Source organism: Crocodylus porosus, unplaced genomic scaffold (assembly GCF_001723895.1).
Source record: "Crocodylus porosus isolate Cpor-Errol unplaced genomic scaffold, CroPor_comp1, whole genome shotgun sequence".
In the NCBI taxonomy this organism is placed as follows: domain Eukaryota; kingdom Metazoa; phylum Chordata; order Crocodylia; family Crocodylidae; genus Crocodylus; species Crocodylus porosus.
In genome coordinates, this window is record NW_017728886.1 from 251,983,524 (window position 1) to 252,005,645 (window position 22,122).

The following is a 22,122-nucleotide window of genomic DNA, read 5'->3' on the forward strand; positions in this document are numbered from 1 at the left end:
TGACTTCCTGCCCTTTGGGCAGGGGGCTGGACTCGATCTCCCGAGGTCCCTTCCAGCCCTGATGTCTATGAAATCAATGAAATCTATGCAGTTAAAAAGGAAATTCTGTTTACCCACAAATTTTCACACAAGGACTCTGTGTCAGTGCTTTTAGTGAGGCAACTAAAGTTAGAACAATATTTTTTAATTTCCTCCAAACTGACGGTTTGCTACCTTAACATGAGCAACTGCTGCTCCTTATCAGATTCTCTGCTGGGGGAGGGTGTGTGGTAGGAGGGAGGGATTGCTCTGGGGCTATGATAATCTGTTGGCATGTGGCCTGCAAGTTGTCTGAAGGAGAACAGCCATACCATGGAGGGGGGGCGGGGGGAGTTCTGTAGGCTAGAAGGGAAGAGGCAATTTCTTCTCCAAGGAAGAGAAATCTGAATCTTACTAGCTCACACTTCTTGATGCTGCGCTCATGCTGAGTGCAGATGACAGTACTGAGTGATGATAAATAAGGCAAAGCCACTGGAGACGAAGGACTCCTTGGTACAGTATCAGAAAGGATGTAGGAGCCAGCACATTTTACAGAAGTTGAGATCAATCCTGCTTATGTGATGGCCCAGATCTGAAAATTCTTCCTCTTGGTGTGGCCTTGCCTTTCTCCCAAATTGAGAACGTTTCAGAGCAACTTTCTTTTTTTTAATTCTGTAAATTGTAGGAACAATGGTCTTATTCACAGAGTTTGGCAAGAGGGTTACGAAAAATAGATCATTAATGGCATCACTTCTGTCTGATTTTAGTAAAGGAAGCTTCCCTGTATCCTGCTCACTTGCCTCACTATGAATTTCAACGATATGCCAGCTGGTTTCCCTGCTTAACTGTCTTGATGTAAACATCCACAGGCCAGCAGCCAACTGTTTTCTATGCAACTGCCATTTGTTTCTGATGAGCAAGGGGAAGTAAAGTACTGTCCTTTAAACACATCCCAGAAAAATCAAAGATTTTCTTCTTTCATGGTTTTGTAGCTCTTAAAAAGAAAACTATGAACCCACCACAGAAAGGAAGAGATGTTCAATTAAAATGCCCAAGACAACTGTGCTACGAAGAAACAGAGAACTTTCCATGTGTGCTGCAGGGGCAAAATTCCTCTGGGGAATGTCCCAAGCTCTGGCTGACAGCAGAGACCTGGTGGGTCTCTATTGCCAGAGACCCTGACTCTGCCACTGTGAGAACTGCCTGACCTGGAGAAGACTGAGACAGCTACATTCAACAATACAGACGTCGTATTTTCAGACTGAACTAGCTCTGATGTATCAGTTTCAATTTCATACTGCTGTGGTGTTTACCTAGGAACTAGTGATGGTGGAATTCAGGGAGGCATTCCATTTCAAATCCTTCAAAAAAACCAGACAAATTCTACACATTCCTCCTGGTCTTGCATACATCCTTGCTCAAGGAGAGTCTAAAGTAACATATATTCAGTTTTCAGAAATATGAAAGATTTAAAATTGGGACTATTTTGCACTTAATTAAAAACATATCATTCTTTTTTAGATCTCTGTATGGAAGTTATTATTTAAGACTTACAGAGTACTTATCATGCCTGCAAGCATTTGGTTGCAAAGTAACTGTGGACATTTGAATTTTATGTACAAGAAATCCTAAATACAGAGGCGGAAGAAAAAACAGAGACAGACCTGGTTTAATCTTTCTAACCAGCTTCAGCTTCCAAGCATCAGTATGCTGCATAACCCACGAACAGCTTAGATCAACTTTGTTACACATGAGGCACTGCTCAAAAAATCCTAGATCTCAGCTTTCCCTTGTTTTTGTTTTTCTAACTATGGAAAAAAAAATAGTAACAATTCTTCTGTGACAAAGGACTCAGAAAGACCACAAAAGGTCAGGATGTTTTTGATACTAAAATATCCTATTTGAAATCTCTGGGTTTATTTTGTAAGTCATGTATAGGTTTACAAATCATGTAAATCATAACCAAATCATGTGCAGGTCTACAAATAGGTTTATGCTGTAAATCATGTATAGGTTTGTGTATTTACAGTACAAATTTTGCACATTACCCCACTTTGCTTTTGAAAGCATTTTACAACCCCTCAAGGTGCCACAGCACCTTGAGAGTCACTAGTTTAGACGTCTTTATTTTGGTTGAGCCAGAGCTCCATACTTCTGCCCGCAAGAATAAAGCCTTGAGGTTCAGCTTGGTACCTGTGGAGCTGTGATTCTCAACCAGGATGCAAAGGCACCCTGAGGTGCCACGGGATCTTTTGAAGGATGCTGTGAGGTGCAGAGATAAAGTGTAGGCTGAGGCTTGTCCCTGCCTGGCTGCTGCTCTGCCTCTCTGCAAGGTGGTAAGCAGTCATCAAAGAACCAGTGTTTGAAATGAGGTGCTGCTCAATTCACTACTGCTAGGGAGGTGGCACCAGGAGTTCAATGAGGGCTGCCAGGTGTGTCAAAAGGCTGAGCACCACTGTAGCAGCGCCTTTAAGCCTAAGCCTTCACATGAAAGCTAGATAGAAACCAGCTATAGAGCTGTTGCACATTTTCAAGCACTAATTTAATAGCAGGGTGATTCTTCTTAGAGTTGGACAGACATTTTTATTGTGCGATAATGACTTTGCATGGGTGGCTGGTCTAAACTGACTGTGCATTTCACCAGTTCATTATGGGATCATTACTTTGCCCTTTGGGACCAGTCTCACCTTACAAGGGTGGCTGGTCTAAATTAATCATGTGAATCACCAATTTACTGTGCGATCCTTTGCCCGTGTAGCTGGTCTAAACTGACTGCATGATTTACTATTTAATTGGATGATCCTTACTTTATACTGACCAGCTGGGCAAAGTAAGAATTATACAATGAATGGGTGAATTGCGCTAGGCATTTAGTGTTCAAACCCTATGCAAACACTGTACAATTCTCCCATTCGTTGTGTGAGCCTTCCAGCCCTGCTATGCATTCAGATTAAAAGCCAGATAGAAACCAGATCTAGAGCTGTTCCACATTTTCAAGCACTAACTTAGTAGCCAGTCAGCTCTTTTTAGAGAGTCCTTCCAATGACACGATAACCACACTGCACCTGTGTCTAGTCTACATTTACTGCATGATTCACTAGTTCCTTGTATAATCTGTTACCTTGCACACATGAATGTATGGCACAGCCAATTAGGTGAATTCATAACTTGATGTTTGGTTTGGAATATTATTCAAGTGAGAGTGTATTTACTCTCCAGTTTACAAATCAATAAGACATACATGTACCCTCTCACACACTTTCTAGGGATAATCACCTGAAAAACATTAATTACAACTTTGAAACTGCCAGGCTTGCCTAATATTGTACTGGCATCCATTCATTATTACTAATGAATTTTATGAAACAATAATTTTTTAGAAATGGAAAATTTTCCACGGAAAAATAAAGCACTGGAAAATTTTCCTCCCCACATCTCTGGTGGCCAGCCGAAATGGACTACAGCGTTCACTACTGAGCTGCGCAATATATGCAGCAAAAAGCAGGGGCTTTACATTGCACGGGCAGCCAGTCCACAGTCACAGCACACATTTACTGGGGTACTGCGCAATACATCTAACATGCAGTAGGGGCTTTACATTGCATAGGCAGCAGATCCAAAATCCCTACACACGTTTGCTGGGGAACTGCGCAATACATGTAACCTGTAGCAGGGGTCTCACTTTGCCCACATGGCCGTCAAAATGGACCACGGTGTCCCCCCAGTGAAGTGTGCTATACATGTAACATGAGCAGGGAACTCCCTCTGCACGGTGGCCGGTCCAAGGAGAACCGCGCCATACACGTAACGTGCAGCAGGAGCTCGGTTTGCACGCGTGGCCGGCCGAAACCGACTGCAGTGTTCACCAGGGAACTGCGCAATGCAGGTAACGTGCAGCAGGGCTCCGCCCCTCCCCCAGCCCCGGCCCGGCGCTACTCACGCTGCTCTGGGCGCGGGCAGCAGCGGCCCCAGCGCGGGTCCAGACGCGGCGGACGAACGGCGAGGGCGAGTCGAGCGACAGGAACTCAGAGCTGGAGTTCAGCGCGCTACGAAGCGACATCCCGCAGCCTCCCGCGCCGCTGCGCAGCATCACCATGGCGGCAGCGGCGGCAGCGCCTCCCGCGCCCGCGTCGCCTCTCTCCGAATTCTGGCGCCACGAGAACGGCCGCCGTATCCCTCCGCCGGCCCCAGCACCGCCCCTCGCTGCGCGCGGACTTTTTCCCCCCAGCGTAGTCCCGGGCGCGCAGCGGAGGGAGACAGCGGGAGAGTGAAGCGCCACGTTTGGAATTTTTGGCGCGTGAAAGTGAAGGGAAGTGTTTTGCCGGCGCCTGATTGGTGGAGCCGAGCGGCGCTGGCCCCACCCCCGCTTCCCGCCAAAGGAGTTTTCGAACGCCTGGCTCTTAAAGCGGCAGCGCCCACGCCCCCTGGCAGGGCTTGTTGCTCTCCAACTGCCCTCAGCACTGGGCGGAGCCGCTGGAAAAGTGCTCCATAACCAGCTCCCTGGGGGGCCTTGAGATCCTTTTGGGGTGCCACACACATTGTGAGTGTCTTCGGGGTAGGAATGCCAACTGTTTGAATTTATTTCGGGAGGATGTAAGGACATTAATGACTGATCTACTGCACTGTACTCAGGAAAGCGAATATACATGACTATTGCATTTTTAAAAACCCACTAGACTACTGTATAAATTGGATTCAACATTTAATATTTATTTAATGAATGCCCTATCATTTATCTCCCTGACTCTCAGCAGTCTCCTGGAGATTCATATCTGTCCTGGAGACAGCAGGGCAATCCTGGAGGGCTGGCAACTCTACTTCACGCGTGAAACTGTGGCTCATAAGATGGCATAGACAGCGTGCACCCTCAACAAGTGTGCAGACACACCAAGCTGGGGGGGGGAGTCATAGAGACACTGGAGGGTAAGGCTAGGAGTCAGAGAGACCTTGAGGGATTGGACCAAACGGAATCTCACGAGGTTCAACAAGGACGAGTGCAAAGTCCTGCATTTAGGACAGAACAATTCTGCGCACCGGTACTAGCTGGGGGTGACTGGCTGGGCAGCAGCTCTGCTAAAAAGGACCTGGGGGTTACAGTGGACAATAAGATGAATATGAGCCAGCAGTGTGCCCTTGTTGCAAAGAAGGCTAACAGCATACTGGGCTGCAATAGTAGGAGCATTTCCAGTGGACTGAGGGAAGTGATTCTTCCCCTCTATTTGGCACTAGTGAGGCCACATCTGGAGTACTGTGTCCACTACAGGATGTGGACAGATTGGAGAGAGTCCAGTGCAATGTCATGAAAATGGTTCAGAGGCTGGGGCACACGACTTTTGAGGTGAGACTGAGAGACCTGGGCTTATTTAGTCTGGAGGAGAGAAGACAGAGGGGATATAATAGCAGCCTTCAACTACCTGAAGGGAGTTCCACAGAGGATGGGGCTAGACAGGGGCAGCCAAATATGGCCCACAGGCTGGATCCGACTCGCCAGGTGGTTTCATCCAGCCAGCAGGCACCCACCAATTAATTGTACCCTGCCCAGCCTGTGCATCTTGCTCCCACCCTTGTGCACAGAAGGGTCCCAGCTCAGCCAGCATGCGCAGCATCCACGTGGGGCCACTGGTGCCACTGCTGCAGCTGCCAGGGGATCTGTTCAGCTACTCCAGCCTCCAGTGGCTCCTCCGGGTCCCTCCTACAGCACTTGCTCAGGATACCAGGTAGGGAAGCAGCAGTAGGCATAGGCTAGGGGGTAGAAGCTGGAGCTGAGTGGGAGTGTAGATCATGGGGCTGGGGCTGGGGCTGGTGGGGGCATGAAGCTTAGGGCCTGGGTGGGCAGGGTGTGGGGGTGTGTGTGGGGGTGGAGACTCCCCTCCCCCCCCAGTGCACAGCCCCTGTTACTTGTGGCAGCAGCAGCACATGGTGAAGACTTGGGGTGCTTATGGCCCACACAGGCACAGTCACCTGGCAGCACATGGCTTCAGCCAGTTCTGAGAGCTGCATGTGGCGGCAAGGGGTGGAGCCAAGCTGGCCTGCCTTTATTGTGTTGGGCTCCCAGCATTTCACAGGCACCTCCCAGCACTTGTGTGCCACGGGGGAAGCCTTGCACCATGCAGCCGGCTGCCTTCGCTGCTCCCTGCCAGTGCACGCAGCTTCCAGGACATCACTGGGAAGCAGGAGATGGGGCTTCCCTCCACTTCTGCACGCCCCAGCAGCTACATGTGGCGGCAGGGAGTGGGGAAGGCAGCTGGCTCCATCGTGCTGGGTCTCCCCACAGTGGCACGTGAGGAGCTGGACATGAGACGCAGGGAACATTGCACAATAGAGATGGGCCGACCTTGCTCCGCGCCATGCCACCATGTACAGCTCCTGGGAACTGGCTGGAGCTGCATGCCACTGGATGGCTGTGCCTGCACAGGCCACGAACACCCTGAGGGCCTGCTGCTGCTGCTGCTGCTGGCAGGGCCTGTGCACCACAAGGGGGAGTGTGTGAGTGGTTCACACCCCGCCTCCACAAACCCACACACCCACAACATAAACATACCCTACCCATACCTAGCCACACCCCATCACAAGCCCCACACACACTCCCCACACCCCACCATACACACCCACCCATCCCCCAACCACATGCCACATGTGCTCCCACACACAGTATATAAGTATAAGACTGTAGTTTGAGCTATTATGTAATCACCTCTATATACACCATGCAAACACACATAAATCAGGACAAAAATAGTTTTTGACAAAACTAAAATACCTTATGTAGACATTTGACTTTTATTATATGATTTGGTTGTTTTCAGTTCCAAGAGGGAAACTGCGGCCCACCCCCCTCCAAGGAGTACTTCTGGGGCAATGGGAGGGACTTCCAATGGCAAAGGTCAGGGGTTAGGGGTGGGACTTCTGGTCCCAAGATGGTGACCAGGGGGCAGGGCACGTTTCAAGGGATGGGACTACCCTTACAGCCCTCAACAGCTCACCAAAACTCATTTAGCAGCTCTCCAACTGAAATAATTGCCCACCCCTGAGCTAGACTGTTCTCAATGGTGGCAGATAATAGAACAAGGAGCAATGGTCTCAAGTTGCAGCAAGGGAAGTTTAGGTTGGATCTTAGGAAACTTTTTCACTAAGAGGGCAGTAAAACAGGTTACCAAAGAGGCGGTGGAATCTCCATCCTTGGAGGTTTTTCACACCCCGCTTGACAAAGCCTTGGCTGAGATGATCTAGTTGGGGATGGTCCTGCTTTGATCAGGTGCTTGGATTAGATGACCTCCTGAGGTCCCTTCCAACCCTCATTTTCTATGATTCTGTAACAAAGGCAGGGTAGATTTGCACCTTATAGACCAGGGTGGGCAAATGACAGATCTGGCCTGCAGCTGGATTCGCTCCTGCCCACATAATTGTGGCCTGTTTCCATGGAGACCCCAGCAGTGGTGGCACTGTGACAGCATGGGACCAGAGTTTCCATGGAGACCGGCCCCAGCAGCACTGGCAGGCCATGCAGCTGGGCGGGGAGGGGCTCTGTGGTTGGGGCTGAGATCTTGCAGTGGTGACAGCGTGGTCTGGAGCTGGGGCAGAGCTGTGATCTGCTGCCTGCACATCCCAGCCCAGGGTGTGCAGGCAGCAGATCACAGCTCTGGCCCAGTTCTGGACCATGGTGTCACCACGGCAAGATCCCAGCCCTAACGCAGCTCCTTACCCACCTGCATGGCTTGTCAGCTCTGCTGAGGCTAATCTCCATGGAAACCCTGGCCAGTGCCCCCGCTGCTGGGGTCTCCATGGAAACCAGCCATAGTGATGCAGGTTCCACAGCCCGGACTTTACCCACCTCTGTTATAGACTAACCAAAATAGATATTTATCTATCACAGGGGCAGATCTGGGAGATGCAAGGGTGCAGTTGCACCTCCCACCTTTGATTCCTCTTCCACCCAAGACTTAAAATAAAGGGCCTGGCAGTGGCAGCAGCATTTCTATTCAGGCAGCAGTGAGGGAGTCACTTGACTTCATGGCTCATTATCATCTACCTGATTCCTTCTAAGCTTTTAATTCCACAAGCCTTTCTGATTTTTAAATGATCTTGGCATACCACTAATAAAGCTAGCCTTTCTTTTTTAATTTTCCTGTCTTTTAGCTGCTCCTGATAATGTAGCTCCTATTTCACAGCCCTGCAGACTGTTTTTAACTCTAGGTGCAAACATTAACTCAGATGAACATCAACTCAGGTGTGAAATTAACTTTGAGTGAAGCACTGCATTCTAGATTCCCTACCTGCTCACCTCCCCGATCTCCCCAGTGCAGATGGCCAAATTCAGCCCTTGACAGCAAGGTTCCTATTTGATGGGGGGAAACACATCTGGACATATGGTTAGACGAACACCTTGCTGGGGTCACTTGACCCCAGTACTTTTTCCTGCCATGGCAGGGGGTCGGATTTGATGATCTGCTCAGGTCCCTTCTGACCCTACCAACTATGAAACTATGAAACCATATTGTAAGAGCCATTTTGGAGATTAGAGTTCTGTTCAATAGTTCAGTCACACCTGCTTGCACAATTAATGGGTTAGGAAACCCAAAATCATAGGAAGGGACCTCACAAGGTCATTTCATTTAGCCCCCTACCCAAGGCAGGATTATCCCTGACTAAAACATCCCAGCCAAGCGTCTGTCCATACTGTTTTTGAAAGTTTCCAAGGATGGAGATTTCACAGCTTCTCTAGGTAGCCTGTTTCAATGCTTGACCATCCTCATAGTCAGAAAGTTCCTTCTAATCTCCAAATACCTCCTCAGTCTTCCCTTTTCCATACTAAATAATCATCAGCATCAAAAGGTTTTCCCTTTTCATATATTTTTCATATATGATTTTCCTTTTCACGGCACTAAGCCACATCTCCGGCTGTCATCTGGGACTGAAACAAGATCTCAGACCCAAAGCATAATCCTCTACTAGTTTTAGTAGCATAAAGTTCTTGATTTTTAGAAAAGCCAAATTGTAGGTTCCTAATTCATTAGCTCCTAAATTATGGCCTGATTTTCAAATGCATGGGCACCAACATTTTCATTAAAACTGGCTACTAAATACATTTTCTTATCTTGTGGTTCTGATTTGGGAATACACTACTAGTACTATATGGTTCAACTGATATGGGAGAGAGGACAAAGACCATGCAGTCTTTCAAACAGACATTGTTACACTACACTCTCCAATCCAAAACAGAATTATTATAATGAAAAGTAAACCCGTTTTCTTCATGACTGTTTTTCTGCTTCCCTCCTCTTTAGGAAGAAAATGTGTGAAAAGTTCACATGAAGATTTTAGTCCCAAAAAAAGAAAAAAGAGAAAAGTTTAGTATATTTCAGTTAGAAATGGGCATCAGCCAGAAACCTCATATCTGTACACTCCAAAATTCTCTTATGCACACATTTAATTGGAGACCTCAACATGGTTTTGATGTGAAGCCAGGAGTTTTCAGAAGTGTCTTGTTCTGGAAAAAATTTCTGAGGGTGATACCTTTTATTAGGCCAACTATGTAGCTGGAGTAAAATTAGATAAGCTTTCGAATGCAAGACATTCTTTCCGAGAGACCTGTCTAAGTGTCTTAACTTGCTTCCGACTATACAGTTGGTCCAGTAAAAGATATCACCCCCTCCCCCCCACAAAAAAAAACAAACCCTCTCATATTTCCTGGAATATCACTGGTATTTCACTCCAACCTTACCAGAACATAGTTTTTCTCACAGCCTTAAGCACTTGGAGAAAGTCAGGCCTGCTTTGAAAGTTGCGCAACAGGATATACGGGGGCCATAGTAGCTGTGAAAATAGAAAACAGAAGTACTAGTAGGTCAAATATGGACAGTTTAAGTTTGTTGTCAGGAAAAGGGAATACCTCCTTTGCAATAAGACAGGACAATTGATGGTTGTGAGAAAGACTAAATACTCCTTTAAACCCCTCGGTCACTGATTTCCTTATTTCTGTGTGCTAATGAGAAGAGTTTAAAACTGTAAAAGGTAAGTGACGTCCAAAGCAACTTCTAGAGACCAAACACATGCAGCCCCTTTCAGTTCAACTCAAAATCCCACACACCATTTGCTTGACCTCATTTACAGTCTCAATGCTGCAAGGCAGCTTGGTTCAAGCTTCCCTTCCCTTAGCACACGGCATATGTCCCCAGATAGGCAAAGCTGTTTCTCATTAGTGGTCCTCAGGTGTCCCTGTAATATATGTATTTATCAATCAATAACTTTTGCATAATTAAACTTGACAAGGGACTGGAATGCATTTGGTAAAGCTAGCGGTTTTAAAGAAGACATTGTTTTATGGGTCAGGCGTTCGGAAGCCTCAGATGTTTTGAGGTAAAGTGTCTCGCCCTCAAAGAGGAGGAGAGTGGAAGGAGGAAAAGGAATCCGCCCACGGCCTACTCTCCCCTGCAATTTCTGTGGGTGGACCTGTGGCTCAAGGATTGGACTCTAAGCCACCTCAAGACCCATCAATGAGCTGTGGTAGAGATCATCCTCCACTTGAGGGATTGCCGGTGGTAACCGAGAAGCCTTTCAAGCATCTGCCAGTTCCTAGGGACTTAAAACCTAGTCCAGGAATCTCCTTCTCCTGCCACTGATTTAAATGTCACCACGAGGAAGCACCTGGCTCTACTACGAAAGTATCTGCCCCAGCAGGTACCAACTATGCTTCTCTCTGGCTGGTTCCCATGCCGGCAGGAAACTTCTTCATTGTTAGAACAGCGAGGCAGTGAAATAGATGCCTAGGGAAGTTGTGGACTCCCCGTCACTGGAGGTGTCCAAGAAGAGGTTGGACAGCCGCTCATGAATGCAGCGTGCCCCTGGAGGCTGGGGGGGCATGGCAAGCTCCCACAGGTGGTGGTGGTGCTTTCAGTGGTGGGAGCGTGGCAGCGGCAAGCTCCTGCAGGCAGCCGTGGCACTGTTGGTGGCAGGGGCAGGGCTAGTGAGTGCCGACTGGTGGTTGGTGACCACCCACAGATGCCGCTGGCAGCAGCAGCAGCAATTGGGGACCACGCGCAGATGCCGCCGGCAGTGTTGGAGGGGGGGCAAGCAGCAACTGCTCCCAGGTGCCGCCGCTGGTGTTGGCCGTGCTTTTTACAGGGGTGCACCGCCAAGCTTCAGGGGTGCACGTGCACCCAGGTCCACCTACATGTCACTGATGCAGGCACTGGTCAGGGACGATCTAGGTGTAGCGCTGTGTTCCTCTATGTTTTCTGCCTCCACCCTTATCTTTCCACTACTGCGTCCGCGTGATTCTAAGCCTCCCTCAGAGGCGCTGGGTGTTGGCAACAGCCAAGCCTGGGGGTTTCGGGGTGTGCCAGTGCTGGCCCGAGGAGGCTCCAAGCTGGAGGGTCTCACCCCTTTGCTCAGGGTCAGACCCATCATCAGACTGGCGTCAGGAAGGATGTTTCCCCCTGGTCAGACTGGTCCAGACTGGGGTGGGGGGTGGCGCCTTCCTCTCTGGCAGAGCTGCCTGGCATCTGTGATTGCAGACGGACAGCACTTGGCAGGGGCAGGACGCGGCTGCCCCTGCTCTCCCCGCGGCAGGGCAGGTGCCGTGTCAGCCTTGCCTGGACCAGCGCGACCCGCGACTCGGCTCCCGGCTGCGGGGAGGGGAGGCCGCCGCCGGGCTCAGGCCTCTCCCGCTCCTGCCAGGCGCAGGCTCCGTGCGCCGCGGCGCTGCGTCTCGCCGGCAGCGGGCGCTGCAGCCGCGTTTCCTCACGCCCGGGAAGGAAGCGCCGCGGCCTCGTGCCCGGGCGCCGATGGAGCGGGCGGCGGGGGCGGGCGCTGCCCTTGCCCGGCACGGCTGCGTCTACACCAGCTGCTACTGGTAAGGGCGCGGGGCTGCCCCAGCCCCCCTTGCAGCCCCGGGGCGCACGGAGCCTGCTCCGGTAGCGAGGGCCGGAAGGGAAACACTGGCCTCTTTAACACTGCGTCCCAGGCTCCCTTGCAAAGTTGAATTATGCAAAAAGCGATCGACTGCTACAAGCTCGCGTTACTGCGGGGACACCCGAGAGCCGCTGTTAGGGAACAGCGTTGCCTGTCTGGGGACTGGGCCGACCATTCACGTCTTGCTGCGGGCTCAGGCGGGGGAGGCTCCAGCCAGGCTGCCTGGCAGCCTTCAGGCTGTAAATGAGGTCAAGCAAGTGGCGTGTGGGGTTTGGATCAGCTGGGTCCTCGCCAGCCGACCACCCTGTCCCTGCAAACCCTGCTCTAAACTGCCTGAACACCCTGGCCTGCCCTGGGGGAGAGCAGGAGTGCCAGGGCAGCTGGCGGCCTGCCTTTATGAAATGTTGCCCGTTTGCGGGCAGAGGGTCAAGTCCCCTGCTAGAAAGGAAGGTAAAAGCCCTCCCAAGTCTGTACCAGTCTGTCCAGGGGGTACAATTCCTTCCTGACCCCACTGGCAATGGGTCTGGCTGAGTGGAGGGGCGAGACCCTCCAACCAGGAACCTCCTGCTTTGGTCCCAGTGGAAGCACTGGCACACCCCAAAGTCCTCAGGCTTGGCTGTAGCTAACCTTCAGTGCCTCTGGGGAGGCTTAAAAACACCCTGGCACAGGTAGCAGAAAGGCAGGGAGGGTTAACCAGCAAAGCCCAGAAGCCTGGGAACACCCACGATCGAACATGGGCACAGCTCCGCGTAGATCATCCCCAGCCAGCCGCTGTTCAGTGGCATTGTTAGGATTGTTCCTGTACTGTCCTATTTAAAACATTACATGCGTTTCGCCACCTGCATTTCTCTTTTCAGGCCAGCTTTTTATTGAAGGGGCTCAAAAGGATACTCAACTCAAGGGTAATTTCTTCAGAGGAAAGAGGAAAAGAGAAAGGGAAAAGTCCGGCACAACAGTAACTCTGGATACTGCACAGCATTTATAATGGGGCCAACCAAATGCTACTGCTTGGCCATCAGACGTTTGGACTGCAGTGCTGTTTATTAATTGTATGTGAAGATTTGTTTTAGAAAAAAACCCCAAAACACTGTAGGTCTAAGTTCTAAATTTTATCTTTACAAAGAGGTGTGTAAAGGAAGCGTTGGCAGGAAGTCCTGGACAGAAGCTCAAAGTGGGAAAAGCACAGTAGCTATCCTGCTTTGAGTTTTATGAATTGGGAATGAAGCAGACACTTAAATAAAATCCCTTGTGTTTTACAGTGAAGAAAACATTTGGAAGCTTTGTGAATACATCCAAAGCCAGGATCAGTATCAATTAGAAGAATTTTATGTTATTTTCATATCCAACGACAGAAAGATGGTAAGTTGTTTGTTTTCCGTATCACTAATTTGTCACCACCAAATTGAGATTCAGGTCTTTTCACTGTGGTGGGAAGATGGCTCAGGCACATGCATGATGGGAAGCCAAAGAAAGACCCTCAAGTATTTTTGTCATGCATGTGTTAGTCAGGACTGTGGAACCTGAGATGTATTAAATCCCTCAGCCTAGTAGGAAACAGATGGAACAGATTGTAGGTTACAAAATAGGTCCCCAATTAGGAACTCACCAAAAAAACCCTCAGACTAATAGAAGCTTAATAATAATAATAATAGATGCAACATAAACCGATTAAGTTTGTCAGCCAGTAGACAATAATCTGTCCTGTAATAGTCTGAAATCTTACCTGTTTGTTTAATCTTACTTCAAAGAACTTCTTAATACCTGTAATTTGCAGATACCACTTTGGAAGCAGAGATCAGGATGTGGAGATAAACCTGTAGTTTGGGTAAGGCATTTTATTCCCTTTTTTGTTGGTTCTTTTACATACTTTTGTGTGCAGTGTTGTATCATCTTTTAGGAGCACATTAAACACTGCAACTAGCATTGCCACATATTTCTCCTAATATTTCTTCCCTAAATCAAATATTAATGTGGGCATAACGGACAAGATGCACTTAGACATTATCTTGCAGCTTCACAGCAAGAAGCTTAGCAGTCCTGGGCCTGGCAAGTAGTAGACAACTGTCAATCTTCTGGAGCATGGTGTACACCTAAGAGTAGTCAGATGCCTGAGCCAATACCTGACTGACAAGTCCAGTTTGAGAGTGACACAGCTTGTTACAAGTTTCATGGATCCATATGTTGTCTGAGTTGGAGTCCATATTTACAGCATGCTGCTTTCTTCTTTCTTGCTTTGCTTCCATCCTCTGGATTGAAGCTGCTTGATGTTGAGCTGCACCCAGTGACATATATGGACAGGATTCTGTGCTCCTCCCAGCTTTCTATGTTGATGTTGAGCCATGTCATGTCATTTTTGCACACTTTGTGGTAGTACCATAGAGGGTGATCCCGCTTTTTAGAGATCTCACTGTACAAAATATTCTTGGGGATACAGTCTGCCTGCTCCAGTACCTCTTGTACTTGGTATTCCATCTTCCCATTTTATTTGCAGGATCTTACACAGACATCTCATGGGGAAGCTGTTCAGTCTCTTGATGTGCCTAGCATATGTAGTCTGTGTTTCTGAACCATAAAGCAGGAATGACAGCACAGAAGTCTACTAGATATGTATCTTCACCTTAGCTGATAGTCTGCTGTTATTCCATGCACTTTTCTGTATTAGCCCAAAATTCTTAGCTGCTTCTCTGATTCTGTTAGTTCAATCCGAAGGTCAGGATTTGTGCTGATCATAGAAACCAAGTAGCAAAAACTGTCAACGGCAACAAGAGATTTATTCTCCAAGTGATGTCAGGTACTGGTTCTTCCTCCCCTTGCTATATGATCACAGTCTTCCTAAGACTAATTTCTGCCCCAAAGCTCTTGCATGGCTCCTAAAATCTCCCCAAGAGATTTTGCAGGGAAGCTTCACTGTGGGAAACCAAGCTGCATCATCCCCAAACAGGAGATCTCTCTGAACCAGTTCTTTCACCTTGATTTTCATTCTGAACCTTGTGTCGTTGAACAGCCCTCCATCTAGTCTGGTTCAAAGATAAATGCCATCATTGCTTGTATCTGTAGCACGTAGGATTCATTCAGGAGTCTTTCATCCAAGGAATTTCTGTTGAGCGCTTGTGCAATAGCAGATCGTAGAAGCTCAAATGAATGGCAAGACATCACAGATGGGGATAAAGAGGAGGAATCAATGTTGAGGACACTTACCTTATTTTTACTATGGGAGAATAATAATTAAGCCATAAAAGGCTTAAAAGGAAGATTAACAGCAAGGACTATAATAAATGTACAGAGGAAGAAATAGAGAGAAGATAGCACAGATTATATTATTAATCTGTTATATTATTCCTTAAGAAGTAAAATATCAAAGGCAACACACCTAAAACTGGTCACACACACACAACTTGTGGGATTTATTGGATGGATCTCACTAGGACCAACAGCTACTAGTGTGTCAGGGCAAAAACTAACCTCCCTTCCTCTCCAGTTCAAGAAATTTTACTGAATTTTCTGAATCGTATAGTAATGGAGCACCCCTCAGAATCTGGAGTAGCAATTCCCAAGTTCCAGTAAATAAAGGCTGAGAAAGTACTTTTAGTATAAAACCTTGTATTTAGGTGCTGAATTTCAAAAATAAAAAGTGGCGTGTGTCATCTCAGTCTGGGAGGGATTTGATTGGAAGAACTGAATTAAGGTTGTTTGCCATATTTTTTAAATTACTGCACGAGTCCTTCCCAAAAGTAGTAGGCTTTATACCTTAGCTTAAAATAACTGTAGCATCTGTTTTTAATGAGATTTAAATGATGGGAGAAGAGGGGGAGTGGGGAGAAGCCACTATAGAATTGAACAATTTTCCATAAAAATGTTTTGAAATGAAAGGTTTTGATTAACACTCCATAGGCATGACAGTCTTCCCATTCTAGTCTCCACTAAAACCTTTGAAACATTGTTATTGCATTGACCTGCATTTCCAGTACAGGTACCAGTCTAGTAATATAACTTGCTTAAAGATCCTTTCAATTCTTAGTCCCCAGTGGCTAGGGCTGTCACATATATTATGCTTTCAGGATGGCGTTTTCCCCTGAAAATATCAAAAGACTTCATCTCAGTCTTTGTAAGTGGATTTCACATTCACTTTACTACATTGTAATCAATGTGATTCATCTAATTGTAAAAAATGACAGTACAAGCTACTGCTTACCTGTGTCACTGGACAGTACCCTAACTATCTTTTTAGGGCCTGGTTTTATTCATAAAACTTGAGTAAAGGGTCAAAACAAAATGGTTCCTATATCCATCATGGGCTCCGGCTCTCAGAGGCAAGGCTTTCACCCAGATTCAGGAGCTATAACAGAAGTCCCTTTCCCTCTTACAGCTCTCCCTCAACCAAGCCATTTGCCAGCTGTATAATTACATGTTCCTTCCTCAGCTGGGGCTGATAACTGAAGGGCCCCAGGTGCCCTTGTCTTCAATGGGCAGATCACCTTGTTACGGAAAGGTAAAACACAACATTCAAATTACGCAGTAATCTCTTCAGAAACAAGCAAGCTGTCAGCATTTCTGTGCCAGCTTTCACTGGCGCTGAGACAAAAAAGAAAAACAGGTAACCCCATTTGTTTTTTTTTAACTCTGGTTTGGAGAACGGGGGAGATAGTTCTGTTATTCTGTGGGAGTGTTACGTACCTCGGTTTACCTCCTTGATATTATTCAGGCTGATTGTACAGACTTAGATTAAAGGAGGTTGTTATGGAAGAGCAAGTATGAAGTGAATCAACAACAGGGATAATATCTCCAGGCAAACTACTTAAGGTCCTTAAGAGAATTGTTGCGGGGAAGTAGGCATTAGGAATGATCTATCTACCAGTTACCTGAAGGACTACAAACATAATTTTTTCAAGGTAAGAGACTAGGATCAAAAGAACTCCTGGCTTTTAAAGCCCTCAGTTAGATGGAAAAAGAGATTGGACCATACTACAGCTTTTCTGGAAGGCAGTAGTATTGGAGGAACCTGCTGCAAGGCTGTGGGACCAAGTGGGAGGATGTGTGTAGGATGTGCCCAAGAACACTGAAGAGGTCTGACCAGCTGCAGCCAAATGCAGAGCTCTCTCCGCTGGCTTCGGGTGGAAATATCTGTTCGGGAGAACTCGTTTCAAATCACTGTCATTGGCTCCTGGTCATGGCTGCCCACAGAAGATTGTGGAGCTGGCGCCAATTTTAGCTGAACCTGATGTGTTAACAGGAAGGCCGCTATCCTGAGGTTCATTCCAAGTGTTGTGGCGTTCCTGCCGGAGACGGGAAAGTAGCAAAACCTGTTAACTGAAAGGGTTCACTCATGAAGGACTATGGAGAGTCATAAGGCACCACGTGCCTCTGACCATGGCAGAGCAGTGGAGGAAGGGGCAGCTGTAGCCTGATCCAGTCTATAGTAGGCGATCCACAGAGTTACACTCTGGAAAGGGAGCAAGTAGAGGCCTGTCACCTGGAGGGAGTGCATTTTGGGATGAGTCGCTTGGACAGAGTTGCCCAGAGAAGAGATTAGAGCCCTGGACAGGTGTGCTGTTTGAAGCACTCCAAATGGGGGGACATCACAGACATGTATGGCTGAAGGAGTACTTCAAAAATGACCAAAGTGCTTCAAAAATGACCCTCAGAAAATGAAGAACATCTTTGAAATACTTCCTACTTCCTGAAATGTGTGTATAGACCATTGGTTTTCTGGTATCCCATGGTGGTTTGCCTCGGCCCTTGCCCCAAAATCAGGGCAGACAGCCAGTGAGTACTCACTCTTCAGGAGCCTCTGAAGACTGGAGGGTGCAGGGATTACTGCTTTTTAGCCCTCTGGCAACACTGCTAAATGCCAGTGTAGCCACTTTAAAGTGTTGTGTGGGGGACTGGAGAATGGGCAAGTTATTTGGAGTACTTCAAATACATGTCTGTTAGGGTGGCTATCATAGAGGACAGTCTGGTTGCTCTCTGTCCTCTATTGATATGAAACCTTCATGTCAAACAAGAGAAAGATAGAGGACATAGAGGCGTCGGGTTTTGTATCAGTAGAGGACAGTGGACAATGAAACTGTCCCCTAAGATGGCCACCCTAATACCTGTCCATGGCGTCAGGAAAGGGTGCGGGCCCAGCTCACCCACCCCTGTGCTGTCATGCATGTACTGTGCCTTGGTAATGATGTGAGACAGGATTTATTCTTGATCATTAGCAACTCTTGCTAACTATCAGTAACTCTTATTTCTAGGATTACCATGTTATTTTACTTCATGATTCCAGTGGAGACCAAAGCTTCATTTATGACCTTGACACAGTGTTGCCATTTCCGTGTCTGTTCGATACTTACATTGAAGAGGCTTTTAGATCAGACGATGATATTTATCCAGAATATCGCAGGTAAGAGGACAGAATACAAGGCCCGCACTGTATATTGAATTAAGTATCTCCGCCACTGAGCATGTTCGAATTGTATGTTTGTTTAGAAAAATCAGGGCAGTTCGAGCAGATGTTTATCTGAAGACGTTTGCTTCTGACCGCTCTCACATGAAAGACAGCAGTGGAAAGTGGCTGAAGCCTCCTCCCTCTTACCCTTGCATTGAAACGGCAGGTAAGGTTCTCTATTTCCACAAAAATGACGTCTGTGCTTTTGGACTGTATTAAACTATAAAAATCAGAGATTGACATGGGCACCATACCTTTAAAAGCATAGTCACCTTTCCTTTTGCAACAGTTCATTACTATTTCATCAGAAAAAATATGGGCCTAGAAAACAGTTGGCACTTACCTGTAGGACAATATTCAGCACATTATCCAGTACTTAACCATCTTTAAATGTTCATTAAGACCCTGGGGGTGGGGAGTAAGCATTATTGTCCTTTTATTACAAAGGTGGGAATGGGTAAGTGACTTGTTCAAGGTTTGGCAAGGCCTTCACATCATGGTTTTGGCAACTGAACTCAGGTTCTTCTGACAGAATTATAGGTGTGTCTGACTCCCCTGAGGCAGCAGAAGTCCTTCCTTCTGCAAGTGACAGAAAGCTTCTTCCACCACAGGGAAACCACCAGAAGATATATGTGAATGTCTCCATTCTGTCTGTTGGCAGCCACAGCTCCTGTAACAGCTGGTGCCTCCCAGGGTACACTGTGTGCCCCACCAGCACAGCTGTTATAGTGGAGTCGTGTGGGGGCACCAGAAGCCATGTGAGTTGGGACGGTTCCTGTGGCTTTCCTGTGTCGTTTTGTCCTGAATAGGGAAGCTTTCCTGATTTACAGGCTAAGTTCTGTCTCAGAGGGCTTGATTCAGCAAGGTGCTAAGCCCTCCAGCTCCAGTCCAGCTAAGAACACTGAATTATCATTAACTATGTAAGTAGTCCTCGTGCAGTCCATGGGACTACTCATCTGCTTAAAGTTTGGTACATGCTAGATAAGTATTTGGATGTATAAGCATCTTCAGTGACTAAACACTTAGGGCTAAGTCCAAATAGAAGACTTGTGCTCCTACCGGTCAGGTGATGCGATGCCAAACTTGTAGCGAATTTGACTCCTGGAGTGGAATTCAACACCCAGTGTGATGGGTCTGGATTTTTGACCCATCTCTTCTCAGTACTACCCAGTCTACTTTACCTCCTACTTTGTCTACCACAATTTGATGGAAATCAGTGTGTATCTAGAGAGAGGCTGCCCTTGGAGACAGGGATAGTCCTTTTCTAGGTGTCTTAAGCTTCCTTGATGCCCCCAGGCATGTCCATGCCTTGCTGATGGTTTCCTGTCTGCCACTTTGTAGAGACTCTCCTCATTCTCTTTCTTTTTCTTTACCTAGAATCAGCACTGGCCCCTCAGGCCCCAACATCAGTCTTTTTGGCTTCAGTCCCTTTTTCTCTAGCTGACACATTTTGGCTCAGGTCTACTATTTTGGGCCCTGGTGCTCCAGGCCTCAGCCCTACAATGAAGGGTGCCTGCCTGGTAATCTATTTGTTATCCCCTTTTCCCCCACAGCCACTCGCAGTCCTCTGGCTTAGAACTAAAACAAAAAATGCAAGCAACTGCTTTAAACTCAAACTCTCAAAGTTTGGGTTCCCTGTTACACCCAACTTATGCTTTCCATACAGGGCATAGCAGGAGTTAAGTGCCTGAGAAGGGTGATCTAAAAATTTGTATACAGAATAGGGAGCTGCCAATGGGATGAACTAAGCAGTATAGTTTTGCTAAACTGCTTCCCTCCATCCCTCAAGAGCTTAGCTGCCTGAGTCAGGGCTGCAGTCAAATGCCTCCTCCACTTGGGATCTGGAGTTCTCTGTGAATTTTACATTCATTTTGCATCCCTTTCTTCCCAATGGCCCCTTTCAACAGGAGGGGTGAGGAGTGCCCCCCTCCCACAATCCTAGTGTATAGCCTGGTGGTTAGGGTACTTGTCTAGGAGGTGGGAGATGTGGGTTTGAATCCTCTCGAGAAAACAACTGTACCCAGTTCTCTGACTTCCTTGGTGAGTGTGCTAACCACTAGGATTTTATACAGAAGAGGGCATCACTCCCATTACTCCTAATCTAACCCTCTTTGCTGCAGTTTTGCTTTGCTTTCAGTCGTCACTGGGAGATTGATGCCAGTTCCAGTAGACTCATGGCCACTCCAGGAAGGAAGGTTGGCAACCCTATTTTATAGGGTATTTTTTGACTCACCCCTTTTTTGTTTCCACTTCCTTCCCTTAAGCATCTTCTGTCTTGATGCCTCCTGCTGTGCATTTCACTTTATTTACACTGACTCGGTTCCTTCTGTTCTATCTATATGCTTCACTCAATTTTTGTTTACTTGGGACATTCATGTTCCTATGCACGTGGATTTCCACAGAAACCCAAGACTTTAGTTAAAGGGAATTTGGCCTGACTTCAGTGGGACTACTCATATATATTTAAAGATACGTATTTTGTTGAATCAAGGCTGTCAGCACCAATGACACAACCCCAAAGTTATTGGCACTGTGGCAGGATAGGTCCTGGGTTGGCCACAGTACCTCCTATGGGCCACTCTAATCCCAGTCATGCTCCCAGTCTTCTGTATAACCGGCCCTGTTTATCTCTCCTGCCATGCCTTGATGTTCTGCTGATGCGACTGGGAGGCTTCCCTTAAGCCCTGGAGTGGTCTCACCGGTGCCCGACCAATCCTGGCAGACCTCGTGTGGTCTCTGGGCCCTTTGCCCATTAACCATAATAACAGTTCTCCACAGGGATCTGTTGTGCCCTAGCAGACCTACTGGTGTCAGGTTGGCACTGTGAGCCAGTGATCACCACCTATAGCCCTTATTTAAGTCTTGGGGCTCTTGACTGTGGCCTCCAGCCTTTCCCATAGCCATGACTATGCCCCACAGGTGTCACTCTGGCATCATTTACTTTCCTGTATAGGCTTTCACCGCCTTAGCCTTAGCCAAAGGGTACTCTGGCTGTAGACTGGTAACTTAGGCTCACTGGCCTGGCCTGGCCTGGTCTTTCACTCTCAGCCTTAGACCACCTCTATCACCCCCTCTGGGCTCCAGCCCTGGCCTTCTCAGCCTTAGCCTGTTTCTATCTCATGCTCTTGCCTCTGGCAGGGTTTAAAACCTGGTGTGCTCCTCCAGCACCCCTGTAGCCTCCCCTCCATCCCTATTATCCACACTAGTCCTCTAGCATAGAACTAAAACAAAAAATCCAAGCAACCACTTTAAACTCAAATCTCAAACTCAAAACTCTGGGTCATCATATTACTGCCAAGCCACCACCCCATTCCCTGGCTCTCTCAGCCCTGGGAGTACCTGCCATGGCTTGCAGCTCCCACTCCTTGCCAGCCTGAGCTGGCCAGAACTGTTCTTCCTGGAGAGTTCAAGGTTGTACCACCCCTTTGTTTCGGGGACCCAGGCTTATATCTCCTGGGCTCTTCTCCTTCCATGAGGAGTTATCCTGGCTGGCTGCAGGTGCATCCTCTCATGCTCCAGGGCAGCTTACTGCTGTTTCTCTGATCAAATTATACTAGTGCCCCTGCTACCTAACCAGGGCTCTGCCCTATTGTCCTATTGCTAGGCAGCTATTCCTGCAATTCCTGGAAAAGGGCCAATGTGGTTCCCATTTTCAAGAAGGGGAGGAAGGAGGACCCGGGTAACTATAGGCCAGTCAGTCTCACCTCCATCCTTGGAAAAATCTTTGAGAAAATCATCAAGGCTCACATTTGTGAGAGCCC

At 47.7% G+C, this 22,122-nt stretch overlaps 2 protein-coding genes across 2 annotated transcripts in view; one reads left to right on the forward strand and one right to left on the reverse strand.

Annotated features, from left to right (window-relative positions):
• Nucleotides 1-4,188, reverse strand: part of ATAD2 (ATPase family, AAA domain containing 2) — a 57,680-nt gene extending 53,492 nt beyond the window's left edge. Inside the window, exon 1 of the mRNA XM_019552487.1 lies at nucleotides 3,959-4,188. Coding sequence (XP_019408032.1) covers nucleotides 3,959-4,114 — 156 coding nt within the window. The 5' untranslated portion in view covers nucleotides 4,115-4,188. The remainder of the gene's footprint in view (nucleotides 1-3,958) is intronic.
• A 7,544-nt stretch (nucleotides 4,189-11,732) lies between these two features.
• Nucleotides 11,733-22,122, forward strand: part of WDYHV1 (WDYHV motif containing 1) — an 18,692-nt gene continuing 8,302 nt past the window's right edge. Inside the window, exons 1-5 of the mRNA XM_019552508.1 lie at nucleotides 11,733-11,869; nucleotides 13,188-13,287; nucleotides 13,703-13,753; nucleotides 18,168-18,316; nucleotides 18,403-18,527. Of these exons, the coding sequence (XP_019408053.1) occupies nucleotides 11,802-11,869; nucleotides 13,188-13,287; nucleotides 13,703-13,753; nucleotides 18,168-18,316; nucleotides 18,403-18,527 (493 nt within the window). The 5' untranslated portion in view covers nucleotides 11,733-11,801. The remainder of the gene's footprint in view (nucleotides 11,870-13,187; nucleotides 13,288-13,702; nucleotides 13,754-18,167; nucleotides 18,317-18,402; nucleotides 18,528-22,122) is intronic.